This window comes from Hippichthys cyanospilos, chromosome 13, assembly GCF_059441005.1.
Source record: "Hippichthys cyanospilos isolate Australia breed blue-spotted pipefish chromosome 13, RoL_Hcya_1.0, whole genome shotgun sequence".
In the NCBI taxonomy this organism is placed as follows: Eukaryota; Metazoa; Chordata; class Actinopteri; order Syngnathiformes; family Syngnathidae; genus Hippichthys; species Hippichthys cyanospilos.
In genome coordinates, this window is record NC_142381.1 from 17,654,281 (window position 1) to 17,672,069 (window position 17,789).

At 34.1% G+C, this 17,789-nt stretch overlaps 1 protein-coding gene across 2 annotated transcripts; it reads left to right on the forward strand.

Moving 5' to 3' along the window:
• Positions 1–79: 79 nt before the first annotated feature.
• Positions 80–13,970, forward strand: ptcd3 (pentatricopeptide repeat domain 3). 2 transcript variants are annotated; one of them, XM_088431467.1, is made up of 23 exons: positions 80–205; positions 500–552; positions 749–791; positions 1,236–1,281; positions 1,482–1,550; positions 1,696–1,800; positions 1,894–2,017; positions 5,805–5,912; positions 6,550–6,710; positions 7,081–7,141; positions 9,384–9,466; positions 9,540–9,684; positions 9,781–9,831; positions 10,271–10,360; positions 10,469–10,497; positions 10,616–10,722; positions 10,804–10,882; positions 11,720–11,810; positions 11,960–12,045; positions 12,126–12,271; positions 12,729–12,770; positions 13,046–13,204; positions 13,595–13,970. In XM_088431467.1, the coding sequence occupies exons 1-23, from the start codon at positions 117–119 to the stop codon at positions 13,638–13,640; spliced, it is 2,013 nt and encodes a 670-aa protein (XP_088287593.1). In that variant the 5' UTR covers positions 80–116; the 3' UTR covers positions 13,641–13,970. The 2 variants fall into 2 exon arrangements, with proteins under 2 accessions (XP_088287593.1, XP_088287595.1); XM_088431469.1 differs by having other exon boundaries at positions 752–791.
• The last annotated feature ends 3,819 nt before the right edge of the window (positions 13,971–17,789 follow it).

The following is a 17,789-nucleotide window of genomic DNA, read 5'->3' on the forward strand; positions in this document are numbered from 1 at the left end:
CAACTAAAATTCAAAAGATAAGCGCTGTATTTGAATAAAAACAAACATTATAATTTTTACACCCTTCATTGAAGCCTGCATGGTTTCTTCTTCCCAGACGCCTTTGCGCGAGCAACATGGCGGCGTCCGGTAAGCAAGTCGGAAAGTACATGTACAAAAACAATGGAATTTTGTTTTTCAACCTCGAAAAGTTATTGTTTCATAGGTAAGATGAATTGCAGATTTATATTTCTACAAGACTGTTAAACGGGTAGACGTGTTTCCTTGCCTTTGGTTCTTGTATTTACGGCTAGCGTCCTTTGACAGGGGTCATTATGCCACTCTAACTCACTGCAAGCTGTCAAAATAAACATTACATTAATTCAGCCATAAATCTACTTTCTCTACCCATTATTCAAATTAGGATTGCGAATGTATCAAAAAATTACATTCCATGTATGTAAGCCGCAGTATGTTAAAGTTTAGTTGGTGTAGAAAAAAATTCTCCTTTTCTTTAAAGGAATTTTGGTGGAATCTCAGCTTTACGTCAACAGGCTGTTGAGACTAATAAAGGCAAGTTGGAAGATTTTTCTTTCAAATGTAGTTTTTTTTATTAATTTAATCCCCTTGATTCACATTTATTTAAATCTGATATATTTATGTTTTGCCATGTTCTCCTTGTTAGTTTTTTTTTTTTTTTTTTTTACAAACATGTTTCAAATTCATAATTGCCTAAATAATCACACACAACATTTCCTATTTCATGTAGCAGAGTCCACCGAGCCAATTACCATTCCCAGAAAGAAAGTATGGTATGTGTTTGTAAATTTATTTTATGTGGAAGATGTATATTTGTGCCATTAATTTGAAGTTTAACGATCACCACAATTTTTTGGGCATTTGATTTCCAAATGTGATTTGTTTTGAACCAGAAAAAGGCCCAAAAGTGCATAAAATTAACATAAAATGTCTTCTGACATTGTTAGAAGTCACAGTAATTGACGATTTGTTTAACCATAAGCCGCTCAAATAATTAATGTATGCTTCATTTATTTAAATTTGTTTGTGTAATGTAATTTAACAAAATAGGCTTGTTTATGGTTATGACTTGAGCTGAAGATCAGGACTCATGTTACCACTTGATCAATTTATAGAATTCTTTTTTTTATTTGTTATTTTTGCAACTATAATGACTACAAGTGTTTTTCATACATTTTTTTAAAATAATGACTACCTTTCTTTTCTTTACTGAAAAGGAGCAAAGAGTCAGTATTGGAAGCCTTGGCTATGACTGTGCGCAGAGTGAGTTCAATTCTTCTTTCTTTATCCAACTATTCATTCATTCTTGCTCCTCTGGCAATACATGTCTTCCCAGCTTTCTTATTCACTACTGTAATGTGTTCTATGCATTGTGCACATTTCACGAATATTTACAATTACTGCATGAGTCTTCTATATTTCACTATACAAATGTTTACATGTTTTTTTTTTCCCCCCAACAGGATCCTACAGCTTATCCTTACCAATTCCAGGATGATCCTTACCTGTCCCCAAGGACCTCTTCCGAGTTTGTGGGTCACACTCTTACGCAAACCACAGTTTCTTTTTCGTCAGTCTTTTGCGCAGTCTTTGTTTTCGTTTATCACATTTTTGTTGTCATTTTCATTTTCTGTACTTATTTCAGCTTTAATACTTGTCTCTATCTCTTGCATACAGAAGCTGTACTCTCTCTCTCAAGAGTCTGGAAAAGCTGCAGCTAAATACTTTGTCAACAACTACCCAAAGTTTTTCACTCAAGACTTTGCTGAACCACACATACCTGTAAGACAGTAGAGCTAATAGTAAAATCTTACCAAATATAGGCGTCGTCGTGAAAGGAATGAACTTTTTTTTTTTTGCTTAATGTGTATGTAGTGTCTGATGCCAGTTACAATATCACCGCACATTGAAGAATTGAGTGAAGAGGCACTAAAGGAAAGGATCAGCTTAAGAAAAGTCAAGGCTGCTGTCGACATGTACGATCAATTGCTGCAAGCTGGTAAGTGCTTCTACGCCCAAAGCTGTAGTTGAGAATATATATATTTTTTAAATATACCCTATATGTACCCAATATATATATATATATATATATATATATATATATATATATATATATATATATATATATATATATATATATATATATATATATATATATATATATATATATATACATATATATATATATATATATATATATATATATATATATATATATATATATATATATATATATATATACATATATATATATATACATATATATATATATATATATATACATATATATGTATATATATATATATATATATATATGTATATATATATATATATATATATATGTATATATATATATATATATATATGTATATATATATATATATATATATATATATATATGTATGTATGTATGTATATATATATATATATATATATATGTATGTATGTATGTATGTATATATATATATATATGTATATGTATATATATATATATATATATATATGTATATATATATATATATATATATATGTATATGTATATATATATATATATGTATATATATATATATATATATATATATATATATGTATATATATATATATATATATATATATATATATGTATATATATATATATATATATATATATATATATGTATATATATATATATGTATATATATATGTATATATATATATATATATGTATATATATATATATATATATGTATATATATATGTATATATGTATATATATATATATATATATATATATATATGTATATATATATATATATATATATATATGTATATATGTATATATGTATATATATATATATATATATATATATATATATATATATATATGTATATATGTATATATATATGTATATATATATATATATATATATATATATATATGTATATATATATGTATATATATATATATATATATATATATATATATATATATATATATATATATATATATATATATATATATATATATATATATATATATATATGTATGTTGGGTTTACGAACTCCCCCTCTTATGAACTTTTCAACTTACGAGCGTTGAACGCGGCGTTTTTTGTCCCCCACTTACATACATACCTTTCGTCTTACGAACAATCTGACATGCCGCCGGTAAACGTGCTACACAGTTATCTTCACATTGATGCGTCAACGAAGTTAATTGTACACGCTTGTCACGGTCACACTGAACGCTATTGCTCTTACAATGTCACAGTCACTGTCTCACTCACGGTGTCAGTCACGGAGTCAGTCACAGAGATGCCGACATGCTATTGGTCGATTAAGGTCACAGTCCCGGTCTCACTCATGGAGATGCGGATATACTATTGGCCAGTGTCATGTCAATCACAGAAATGTCGATATGCTTGGCCGAATGCCTTCATCTAGCTCAGTGTTTCCCAACCTTTTGATCACCGCGTCACATTTAAAGCCTTGAGAGTGCTGTCCGCTGCACAGTCATTGCCGTAAATTTAGACAGCGGACCGGGGGGATAATTTCCGGCGGCACAACTGACAATATCTGTGCTGATGTGCCGCGGCATAAAGTCGCGGCACGATGTCGCGGCACGCCGCGGCACACAGCGGTTGATAAACATGGATCTAGCTTGATGGCACAGCTGGTCTGTGTGTTGTGAAGACTTTGCAAACTTTATCTGTTAGACGTGTCTGCTAAAATTGCTAGTGGCGGTAAAGGGAGAAGTAAGAGGATGATGACAATAGAAACCAAGCAGGAGATAATAAAAAAAAAAAAATACGAAGGAGGCGCACGCATGGTTAACCTTGCTCGTAAGTGTGGCCGTAACCGCTCGGCAATCTTCTAAGGGCAAGACTTTCCTTGCCGGGGGACGGACCTCGATCGACAACAAAATGGAGAGGCTTCTTCTATTATGGATTAAAGAGAAGGAAATCGCCGGTGATATGTTCTAGTTTGAGAAAACTTCCCGTTTAAGAAAATAAATAAATACATTCTGTGGGTTGGTCTCTGCTCCCCTCTGCCTCCACCCAGCTCAAGTCACGTCGCCCCAAAGGTAAATGTCATTTTTCCTTTGTATATGTTATTTAATTTAACTGTACAGTAGATTATGTTACTCAATTTTTAATATGTGTATAAAGTCGTGATGTTTTTACCTAAGGTTTTTGCACGCGTTGCACGCATTCACTAATTAACATAGATTTGGATTGCCCGTCATACGAGCAGTTCGAGTTACGAGCGTAGCCGCTGAACGGATTAAGTTCGTAACACGGGGGCCCACTGTATGTGTGTGTGTGTGTGTATGTATATATATATATATATATATATATATATATATATATATATATTTATATATATTTATATACATATATATTTATATATATTTATATATATATATATATATATATATATATATATATATATATATATATATATATATATATATATATATATATATATATATATATGTGTGTGTGATGTGATATATATATATATATACAGTGGGCCCCCGGGTTACGAACTTAATCCGTTCAGCGGCTACGCTCGTATCTCGAATTGCTCGTATAGCGGGCAATCCAAACCCATGTTAATTCGTGAATGCGTGCAACACGCGCCGAAGCCTTAAGTAAAAACGACACACTGCATACATATATTAAAATTGAGTGACATATTCTGCTGTACACTTGCATTATATGATAAATACAATGAATAAATAGTTTTTACCTTTGAAACGACGAGACTTGAGCTGGGTGTAAGCAGAGGGGGGCAGAGTCTGACGCTCAAAGTTAATACGGCGATAGATATGCTATTGGTCTTACAGTGTTACAGTAACTCTTTCAGTCAGGGTGCAAATCACGCAGATACTAAAACATCATCCTCTTATTTCTTTCTTTACCGCTGCTAGTAATTTTAGAAGCTATGTCTAACAGATAAAGTTTGCAAAGTCTTCACAACATTCCGTTTTTCACTAATTTTCTCTCCTTCCTTCCATCCTGTCCCATCAAGCTAGATAAAGGCGTTCGGCCAATAGCATATCGGCATTTCTGTGATTGACGTGTGACGCCGGCCAATAGCATCTCCGTGAGTGAGACCGGGTGACCTTAATCGACCAATAGCATATTCGCATCTCCGTGACTGACTGATAATTATTCGCACTTTTTTTTTCAAACGGTTGGAATGTATTGACAATTAATTTAAAAAAAAACACACATTTAAACCAATGACAATTCTTTGTCCTGCAATCGGCACATTTAATTTCATGTCAGCTGTTTTTCCCTTTAGCTGTACAAACACTACACTTAAATGGTAATATATTTAGACACCGTGAGTGAGACAGTCAGTGTGACGTTGTAAGACCAATAGCGTTCACGTTACTGCCACAATTATCTACTGATGATTGATGATGTCGCTACTGTTGATTTAATTGACGCAGTTAAACGAGAACGTTTCTACATACTCAATGGCCGGCATGTCGAATTGCTCGTAAGGTGAGAGGTTTGTTCGTAAGCGGAGGACAAAAATCTCCCTGATCCACGCTCGTAAGGCGTATTGTTCGTAAATTAGGGTGTTCGTAAGCCGGGGGCCGACTGTATATATATATATATATATATATATATATATATATATATATATATATATATATATATATATATATATATATATATATATATATATATATCTCACATCACAAAAACGTCTATAATATTGTGAGGTGTGTAGGATGAAGATGCAAATATCAACAAGTAACTAATTCACTGGCCTTAACTCTATCTTACAGGGACATCTGTGTCCATGGAGACAACCTACAACCTGTTGGACTTGATCTGTCTTTTTTGTGACAGAGACCCTGTGCAGGAGGATGGGCCTCAGACTGAGGACATGGCAAGTCCCTGCTGATTCAGTCCTATCTCTGATTACATAGGACAAAAAATGGAAGGCAATTATTGTGTGACTTAGCTCGTTCTCACTGCCATTGATGACGATAGACTGAAAAAAAAATGAATGAGCTATCTTTTCATTCTTTGACCATGAATGCCAAAGATCAATTTTAACTAGCACACATATCCAGTATTAAAAGGTTAATTTTGTTTATTCTATACTTAATTTAATTACTAAATTAATTTTCATGTACAAGTTATTCTTTAAAAAAAAAAACATTTTCCCACTTGCTGTAGACTGAAGATGTCAACTGAAGAAATTAATTCTCAAACGATTTGTAGACAAAATATCAAACCTTTATTCCTGAAAATGGCTAAATATGTGGACTAATAGATATAATAAAATAAATGTTTAACTCATTCAGTGTCAGCTATTTTGAGTCCTATCTTGTTTTTAACATTTGAAAAAATAAAGAATATGACGTACAGTACCTGGGATTGAATCTCTCGACTCTTTAAAGATGTCTAAACATGTCTTTGGGATCAACTATTTTCAGACCCTACCCTAATATTAAAAAAAAAAAAAAAAACCTGTAAATAAGAATTGACCTATTTCACATTTTTTATTTTTGCTTTTTCAGGAAGAATCAGCGTCGGACGTGAGGATGCGAAAAGGCAAGGTTCGTCGGGCCTCAGACTTGCTGAAGTTCACCTGGAAAGAAAATAACAATGCGGAAAGAATATTTAACCTACTGCCAGAACGAGATACGCGATGTTACTCTGCTCTTATCAGAGGCATGGTGAAGGTAAGCGTTTATATCAATAACTGGTATACTGTTGCTTCATTCCACTGCATTTCATGTTGAATGTGGCACATCCATAAAATTATCATAATTTCAACAATGAATTGATAGCCATTGAAGAGTTTATTAGTAAAAAATCTTCTTTAATATTCTGTTAAAGTTAACATTGACAGGAAGGTGTTAATTTAAGAAGCATACCGCTGTGTCACACCTACAGCTCCCATTGGTAGTTTAAAAAAATATCTCCATGGCAGAAAATCTGATAAAGCTTCGATATGCAAGTCGTCATAATGTTGTGGCTAGTTGGTGTATAATTGTATGATTTGACTGTATAATGGAGAATTGCATTCTTCAAATATCTATGTGTGTTTAGCATGGAGCCTATGCGAAAGCTTTCAGCTTCTACACAGACCTACTTAACAACAGACTGACAGGTAAGTTGTATGTAGACATGGGTTGATATTAGATTCTGACAGTATGGTAACTGAGCAAAAATATTTTTGTAATCACCGTAATAAAATTGCCAAGCAAAAATGTAGTTTTTGACGTATTTGGGTGAATAAAAAAGCTTCTTTTTTTTCAATAAACACATTGTGTTTTGTTTTCAATAATTTTTTTTAAATATTTATATTATATATAATATTATAATATTATATATTTTATATTATATATTATATTTATTTATTTAATATTTTTTAATATTTGGTGCCTTAAATGGGAGGTCAACTCAAATATTTACTATAAATAAGACTATAAATAAGATTATTATCTATAAAAATTGTATGAGTGTACGTAAACCTGTATCTTTTTTAACATTGACAAAAGAAAAAAGCAATCTAAATCAACTTTCAACAAATGTTAATTAGTTTTACGGCGTTTATGCGAGTTATAGCTTCGTCTAAAACAGAAAGAAAAAAATCAAAGTGCCTAAAACTTAAAAAAAACTACAATTATTTTATTGCAATTACACTTCACATGACAAAAAAATGAAGGTGAATAATAAACTTCAAAGAGGCAGCTCATCGACTCAGTTCTGCAAGCAATCATATTCTGGCTTGTTTCGATGTCCCTTCAACATAGGAGCTTATTACCCGTGAAAGACAAAAAAACTGGCTTTTTATCACAACAGCAAACCATCAAGCTGGTTATCTGTTCATGCCTAGCTGAAGTACTCTGGGCCCCCTTGTTACGACATTTATCCGTTCTGCGGTTGGAGTCGTAAGCCGATTTCGTGTATAACAGGCAATCCAAACCTATGTTAAATAACTAATGCGTTTAGAACCCCAGGTAAAAACATCAAAATTGTACATACATATTAAGAAGTTGTAACAAAATAGTATAGTAAGTGCTACGAATATATAATATACATGTATATAATCAGAAAACATCAGAAATAAAAAAATATAGAAAGGATTTATTTACCTTTGAGTGGCGCTTGTTATGCCCATATTCCCTAATGAGGGTTATCTCCAGCATTGTTTCCATATAAATCATCTTCTTACTTCTCTCTTTAACATCACTAGCAATCTTGGGACCCATGGCTAACCCTTTCAACTTTGAATTAAGCAGTAAAATGCACTATAAATACGGTTTCTACGGTCACAATCGAACAAAGCTTTACCATTCCGCCATTATGAAACAAGTGAGGCTGACCAAAAGCAGACCATCAGCTCCGTGAGGAGACGCCGACCAATAGCAGACCAGCATTGTAGTCACGTGTTGCATAGAAGCAATTAGACGGCAATAGTAAATAAGTGCAATTACCTAAAAACACCAGCAGAGGCAATACAACACAAATACAACCAAGCCCCTAGGGCAGTGATTCTTGACCTTGTTGGAGGCACCGAACCCCACAGTTTATGCTAATTCACTGAACCCTTCTTTAGTAAAAAATAAAATATGATTTGAGTGAGTCCGTACGGCGGTCGACCATTTAGATCGCCGGCCGCAGGAGCTTATTTGCCTGGATCGGTGCTCTGGAGACAACGGGCTAATTCCGGTGTGTGGTCCCGACTGAAAAGGAGATCTCACTCTGCTGCTTATTCAGCGCTCTCAAAGCGGACTGGTAGGGAGTCTCACTAAGACATATATACAGCCCTCTCTAAGCGGTCTGATAGGGAGGTCTCACTCTGCTGCATAAACCAGCAACCTCAAAGCGGACCGGTAGGAAATCTCAGAGCAGGACACATTCAATGACTGTGCCAACTAACTGCAGACTAGACTGAGGGGTGGACCTCTGCGGCGGAGGCTCCACCGAACCCCTGAGACTGACTCACCGAACCCCTAGGGTTCGATCGAACCCAGGTTAAGAACCACTGCCCTAGGATCATGACAGTGTTTTTGTTCACATAACCAGGAAAATGTCATAAAGAGGGGATGAAAAAACTCAGTATTCCACGTCGCAACATGAAAATAACGGTAATCAGGGACATTGTAACACGGGGGTCCACTGTCGTGAAATAATAGACAAAATGGTTTGAACGTTTGACATCATTTCAGGAAGTAGAAATGGGAAAAAAATTATTGATTTGGTTCGAGTCGATCAAGAGGTTGTTCAAAACATATAAATATTATAATACATATAACCTGTTAACACTTTGTCAGTTAAGAAATGCAATGCATACCCTCATTATTTGTTATTTCCTTGCAAGCGTCAATCTTAGACTCTCTTTTTAGCTGACGTCCACACTTTCAACGCCTTGATCTCAGCTGTTCCAGAAGTCAGAGACAAATACAGTGAGAAATGGGACCTCATTACTGTAAGTCTGAAGACAACCTGTCAATCATTACATCATTGTACGCTTCCTCATGTTGTTATTTGCATGTTTGTAGGAGATTTTAAAACAGATGAGTCAACAGAAAATCCAACCCAACCTACAGACCTTTAACAGTGTACTCAAAGCGTTGAGGCGCTGTGGATCTTTCGCCAGGACGTTTGCACTACAGACTCTGAGTGAGATGATGGCTCTACAGATAGGTAAGCATAAAGAAAAAGTTTTTTAATTTTTTTTTTTTTTTTGCTTAGCCCTTCTCCAACTTCTAATGTCATGCCATTTGTATTTTTTTTTTGTAGCTCCCAGTCTGGCCACATTTGACCATGTTCTAGCTATATTTTACAAATCAGGTGAGTACAGTCATTATGCAGCTTTACCAATCAATGCTTTAAATCGTGATATATATATATATATATATATATATATATATATATATATATATATATATATATATATATATATATATATATATATATATATTGATATATATATATATATATATATATATATATATATATATATATATATATATATATCAATATATATATATATATATATATATATATATATATATATATATATATTGATATATATATATATATATATATATATATATATATATATATATATATATATATAGCACTGGTTGGGAGGGAATTGGCTGATAAAAATATTTCATGGGTGTATATCATTTAAAAAAAAGTTGCAAACCACTTCAGAAGATTTTTATTCATCCATTTGCTCGGCTCTTGATATTAGTCGAATCATAACACAGTATTTTGTCATTAGCATCATCTGGCCAGGGCAACACTGACATTTTACAGGAAGTGATGTCAGAGGTGGCAGGGAAAAGCTTCACCTGCCAGGACCCTGGTGACGGTATGTGTGCTTGTCTGTAATCCAAAAGTAATCCTTACACAATGGTTTCTTGTTATATAGATCTAATTATCAATTGATAATTTGTTTCATTTGATTCTTTCTCATCAGTTCTGTTCTTCTCTAGTGCCATGAGAGTCGTAAGTCCCCTTGTTTATTTGCAATTCTTTAACATGAGAATTTGTCACTCAGATTATTTGTTTCTGCTGATTGAATTTCAGCATCATACCCTTTAAAATATCTTCCATATCATTGCAGTGTCTGGATTATAAAGATCTTGAACTGGCATATAAAGTTCAAAGTTTAGTAGAGACGGGGGAAAACTGGAGGCTTCTGGGTGATCCTTACCAGCAGAGTATTTATTAGTAAGATCTGTATTCATTAATCAGCTATTAGTCCTACTGGATAAAGTTTTGTTGTATAATAAAATGGATTTACCTTTTTAGTGGTCGCTTCTTCAGCCTTTTGTGCATGATGGAGCACATTGATGTGGTGCTCAAGTGGTATAAAGAACTCATCCCTTCAGTAAGTGCAATTTTGAGATCTGTTGGGGTGGCATAAGCTAGAATGTGTTAATTCAAGGGATAGTCCACTTATTAAGCAATTGGCAGAAGTAAAAAGATTAAAGTGTAAAATATTTTGTTTATAAGGGTAACGACCAATTACAGACCACCTGTTGGTCATGTGATATTAACAAGCTGAGTTATGATTGGTCATTACCTTCAAAACGTGATTTCATTTTCAGTCAACAGCAAGTGACAAAATATGTTTTCAAAAGTAATATTTGTGCAATTGTAATATTTTATATGTTTGTTGGTATATGCTAGAATGTGTCCATTAAGGGGATAGTCCACTTATTTAGCCATTTCCAGCAGAAAGAAGTAAATATTTTGTCTATAAGGGTACAGACCAATCACAGATCACCTGTTGGTCACGTGATGGTCACAGGCTGAGCTGTGATTGGTCATTACCTACGGAACATGTGATGTCATTTTCAGTAGGCAGAAAGTGGCAAAATATGTTTTCAAAAGTAATATTTGTACAAGAAAAAAAAATCTGTCATTAAATTAATTACAAATAAAGTAATACATTTTTAATGTTGAAAATGACTAAAAAAAATTGACTTTCCCCATAAGAACTTATGTCATTGTTTGACCTGAGAAATTTATTTATGTTTTGAGGTCATAAAGTTTTTCATAAATATTTTTGAATATAACTATATTTTTTATACATTTATAATTAAATATTTCAAAACAATATGTAGCTCACTCAAAGAATTAGTGATGTAATTTGAACCTGTGAACAAGTTTTGAGGTGGACTAATACTGACAAAATTTTCCTCTTTATGTTTGATCATTCTAGTTGTACTATCCAAATTCACAAGGACTGCGAGACCTCCTTCAGGCTCTGGACACAGACAGTCGTTTGGACCTGCTGCCTACGATATGGAAAGGTTGCAAAAAATAAAATTAATGTCATCCATATGGTCTGTCTTAATATGTTGATCACTCCATGTGCCTGTCCTGGCACAACGACTCAGAACATAGTTTTAAAAAGCAAAGAAGTTGGAAAACAACTTGACTGGATCTTTTGTCTTTCTAGATATCCGGTCTCTGGGCCATGATAATAAATCAGAACTGCTTGAGGAGCTTCTGGGCTTGATGGCCAGAGATAAACACAGTCCTGAGGTCAGTCAAGACAGCATCCTGTGTAGACATGAGGATTTTTTTTTAATGTGTTCACTAATAAAAATTATGGATATCTCAAGGTCCAAAGGTCTTTTGCTATGTGTGCGCTGGATGTAAAGAGTGCATTTGATGGAACCAGAGGTAGAACCAGCCTGGAGTGGACCAACCTCACCCTCTCACATGTTACTTTCCTGTTGTTGCGGGCAAACAAGATCCAAGAGGCTTGGTGAGAGACAAAGATGATTAGTAAATCAGATTCATGTATTTTGGCTCTGTTGCTTTCATTTTAAATGTGAAAGTCCAATTATTCAGCCATTTTCAGCAGTATCAAGTTAGTACTTTGTCAAAAATTTGATAACTAAATTATTTTTGTCTGCCATTAATACTATTTAAAAACACATTTTTGTACTTCTTGTGGACTGAAAAGGTCGACAGCAAGTGAAAAAATTTTTTTTTAAGTATTTATTGCACATAAAATGTGGGAATACACATACGCTGCTAAAAAAGAAAAAAAAAAAAGAATTGCAACAAAAAAATCTGTGAACCAGCGAGGCCGCGAAAAGTAAACCGCGTTATCGCGAGGGACCACTGTACTGCCGAAAATACTTGAATAGAATTTATGTATCTTTGTTATTGTAAGGGTAACTTTCAAAAGAAACAATTTGCTTTTCTTTTGTGTGCAGGAAGATGCTTCAACTTTTCAAAGAAAACAACAGAGTTCCTTCGTAAGTCAACAAGTGATCATGTGTCTTATTCAACTGCTTTTTTTCCCCGTTGCGGCCAAAGAACTAAATAACAAAACTGTCAAGCTTTGTCTGAGGTAAACCACAATGACAGTGAAGCTAAATACTTGCAGAACTTTATCTGAGCTCTTATCGACCCATTATTTTCTGACAAGCAGAAAAAAAAGAAACTGGTATAGCAGCCTCACAAATAACAGGCTATGGCTACCATTCATGTGTTCTATCAGATTTTGCTTACCTGCTATGTAATTCATCAGCGATGAGCTGTTGGAGGACTTCCTGTCCGTGTGCCAGAGCGAGGGCTCCGCCCAAAGAGCCATGGAGCTCGTTCAGCTGTCAGCCACGTTCTGTCTCCAGGCGACACCAAAACTGGCTAAGCGGGTGCTAGCTGAGTTTGAGCTGAGCGAGGAGCAAAGGTGAGGAGAGCAGTCAGACTTACTGGAAACACTTTTGAAATTTGTAAACATTTAGCTTATTATTATATCCTCCTGAGACCCAGCCCATTCATTTATATCCTCTGTTATGACCATTTTGTCTCTGCTTATTTTGGAAGGTTATTTGCATCCCACCCAAATATTAGTGGAAAGGTCAGGATGTCCTCTATTAGGGACACTAGGACTTACTAGGGTCGCTTCAATTAGCCAAACGATACGGAACAAAAATAAATAAATTGGCTGTGATTCCATTGAGGGAGGCATTTAAGATTAACTGCAATATTAATAGTCATCAATTTCTTATCTTTAACAGCGGTTAAACCTATTTTAAGGTTTTCACTTAGAAAATGATTATTATTTTTTCTCCTCCAGGACTGTGTTGTCTGAGCTGGAGACTGTCACGGATCCTGCAGACTGAAGGAATGAGTAAGCATTCATGAAAAACTGACTATTACTAAGAATACATTATCTGTCAAAAAATACTGCAAAAACAATTTGTACCTCATTTGTGGACAAAAAAATGTGCTTAAATTATGTTGTTTTTTTCATGTCCGTCAGAGGGAGCCATTTCGTTACAAATGGCTGCTTAATGGTACGGTATTGTAAAAATAAAATGGATAATCACCCATATAGTAGTCTAAATGAGCCAATTGTGATGTCCTTGTGAATGGTTTTCTGTTTTATATTCATGATGTTACACCATGTAAATATATAATGGTGCACAAAATAAATAAACTCTTCAGGCGCACGTTTTTGTTTTTGACGAAAGACCAACTTCCTGAAAATTGAGATTAGCTACAGTATTTCCTGCAGAATGTCGAAATGCATGTCGTTAGTGTGACTCTTTGTTTCTGTCACAGCATTTCCTCAAACAAAAAAATTTGAGTCGCAACCCTGCCATTCAAATTAGAGTGATACTAAAACAAATTTCTATTCAAATAATATTTATCTTTATTTAATTGTAATGGATTTATCCATGAGTATTTTTAAATGGTTTCCAGATGCCTGAAAAACACATCAAAATCTATGATTTGACATAATAGCTCACACAATGTATGCCGTTGATGCTTGTGCATGTGCACACAGGTGTGACTCAAAGCTGAGCGCTTCATTTCCTCCACCAATCACAAGCTGAGCTGACGGCACTACCAAATAAGGGCATACGGTTTACTGCGAGGCGAGCTAGGAGCCTTGCGCTTTTTAGATGGGTGTGGTGATGAGCTCTACACTGTGTTAAACTACTATTTTGGCCCAAACAGGAAGTAAAGGAGGAAATGCAAACACTTCTTGCAAGTTTGCAAAAATGGCTAGTTTGACCAGCATTCCTTTTTTTCTGTACTCCCTTTTGCAACATAACTGCAGCGTACTGCTCTCGGAGGGTCACAAACACAGGATGTGATGGCACATCCTCCTGCGCTTTTTAAACCTCGCACAAGTGTTGATATTTTCTCTGCGTTGGCAGGATTCAAAAGGGATTGAGATTAACTATTAAAAGTCACTTCCTGAAATTGAAGAGATGAGGAAGCACAAAAAAGAAAGGAGGTTGTGAGAAAACTTTTTGAAAGGTGGAATTGTTGTGTTGAATAGGAGAAATACAATCATGAATTCAATGGTTAAAAAAAGAGTGTTAGGGTTATAAATACTGATTATAATAGACAAATCATTGTTACTTCCAAGAAGAATTCATCCACCAAACACTATCAAGCCTTGAATTTATACATGATATTTGGAGGACACACGTTCCTCATGGTTTTCAAGTCAACGTTTTTCATGAAAAAAAAAAATCAGCATTTTAATTATTTTTTTGAATTCACATTGTAGTTGCAATTTAGGTTGAAATCTTTCAAGAGTGATGGTGTCTGTGGCAAACTAGGCAGATTGGTTTGTGTTCAAAATTGGTAAACCTAAATTCTTGAGACCTGAGCAACTCTGATGTTATTTACATTTAACAGCCAAGTAACAAAATAGCCGCCCCCTGAGCTGGATTAAAACAGTGTTAAAATCATTCACTACCAGCCAATTTTAGACCCTTATCAATCCCAACACAGAAAAAATACAAATATATCTGAATTGATATCTAGTATTGAATTTATTGACTCCTTAAAACAAAAAGTTTAAATAACGTTTTTTGTGTGTGATCTGCGATCCAGCAGCGCGTATTGTTATTGCAATGTAAAAATGCTCATCTACAGTAAACATTTTGTTGTTTAATCTTATTTTGATATAAATAATTTAATTTCACATCCATTGCATTGCTGTTTGTGTTGATGTCCTAATATTTTTGGACCTGTTTATTTTTTTGACAATTTCCTGGAAGATGTCCCCTTTAAGAGGCAGACAATGATCACTTTGACAAAAGACAACTTTTTGGACCTTATAATTACTGTTTTTTTTTTTTAAATTTTTTATTGAAATTTCATGAAAAGTCTGTTATTGCAATTTGTGGGACAGACATGTAAACTTTTTTAAATACAGTGATCCCTCGCTACTTAGCGATTTTCACGCCCGCGGTCTTTCGCAGATATTTTAGGGGAAAAAAAGCTATAGGCTACCGTATTGCGGAGAGACACGCTGTAATGGTTTTTTGCATGCCAGACAGAACTATAAATGCACTTGCCACGGGCCCTCCTCGGATGTGGAACTACTGCAATACACATATTTATTTAAGTCTTAAATGATTAAACCTTATACACTGTACAGTAAGTGATCAGTTAGCCCTTTCCTTTGAAGTCTCGCGCAGCTGCGGTCATATTAGCAGCGGCCTGGACGCTGAATTAATGTTTAATCTGTACATGATCAAACATGATAACATTGAAGAGTTTACACTTGAATTACCATTTTGTTGTAAAAGAAATTTAGGAAAGAGATTTCCAACGGTCTGGCGAACGTTGTCTTTGCTCCTCTCTGCCTGTTGACAACAACATGTGCTGGGGTGCGGTTAATGAGTTGCACGGCACGTACCTGTGAAGTTGCAATCTACCACAGCAAAGGCACACACGTTATCGAGGTAGTAGACACACGCACGCACACAGAGACACAATGGAGCAGACATCCACCAGACCTTTGGAAATCTCTTACCTAGATTTCTTTTCAAATAAAATGGTATTTCAAGTGTAAATGCTCCATTATTATCATGTTTGATTATGTACATATTTGACTTTAATTCAGTGTCCAGGCCGTTGCTAATATGACCGCAGCTGCGCAAGACTTCAAAGGAAAGGGCTGACTGCTCGCTTACTGTACAGTCCATAAGGTTTAATCATTTCATATTTAATATATGTACTGAAGTAATATTTGTCTTAAATTATATGTATAGCATGAAGACTTTTCACATTTAAAATAATTTTAATTTTTTTTTTTTGATAATTTGAATCTCGAACTTATATTAAAAACTTTCAAATATTTTCGCGAGGAGATCCCAGTCCCCATTAACCACAAAAAACAAAGGATCATTTCATTATGTTTGGACGTTGCTTATAAACAAAATAACTCACTGCTAAAGAACATAAATAAGAGAAGTGAAACAATTTGGGCTAAACAATTGTGTTGCCTTAAGAAAAAAAAAAAATCATATCAGTACAATTAATGGGAACAAGTGCTGCTCTGAAGCGTAACATCTGCGCCATGGAGTAATGGAAAAGGTCATGTGAAACAAGATTTACTGGTACATTGGTGTAAGAAGACGAGCGGGTGAAGCGAAACAGCCATTGTGTTTGAATATCATCCATCCACCATGTCTCCTCTTCCTCATTTGGGTCTCTACTGAGCTGGAGCCTTTAGCCCAGACATGTCAAACTCGTTTTGTCATATATATATATATATATATATATATATATATATATATATATATATATATATATATATATATATATATATATATATATATATATATATATATATATTTATATTTATGTCAATTACAAGATACAATTTGAGATTTATTATCCTTTTTTAATACTCTTCAAAATAGTACAAGCACAAAATCACTATTGATCACATTACTATTCATCGTAATTTTTTATTGGTTGAAAAAAATTAATTTAGGTGTGTACATTTTTATAATTTACTTTGCAAACTCTTCTCGCATGTTTGACACCCCTGGTTTAGCCTATTGGCATAGTTAATTTTAGCATAGTGTCAAACTATCGATAAAAATACAAATGGGCTAAAACTATCTTTAATCAGGTCATTGTAGTCCACAAAGTTTGAATTGAGCCAAACTAAACTATTGTTTTTTTTATTGTGTTTTTTATGACTAAGGCAATAAAGGTAATAGGCTAAATAGCATGCTAACAAATATCAGGTTGACTATTGTTTCATCAGACAGTCTTTGCAAGTGTATCGGGCCACAATTACAAGTTTTTACATTATAGATCTAGAGTTTATACTATGGCAGGGGCACAAATGAATTTTTGGTTGAATAATTTTAGTGTTTCTGAGCTTTGAAAAAAAATGTGAGCAAGTTTGTGTAAGACAACTTCTCAACGGTGGACTAAGCAACCAACTTCAAGTTTACAAAATAAAGGTTTCTTCATGTTTAATGAGAATTTGCCTCAGAAGAGGAATT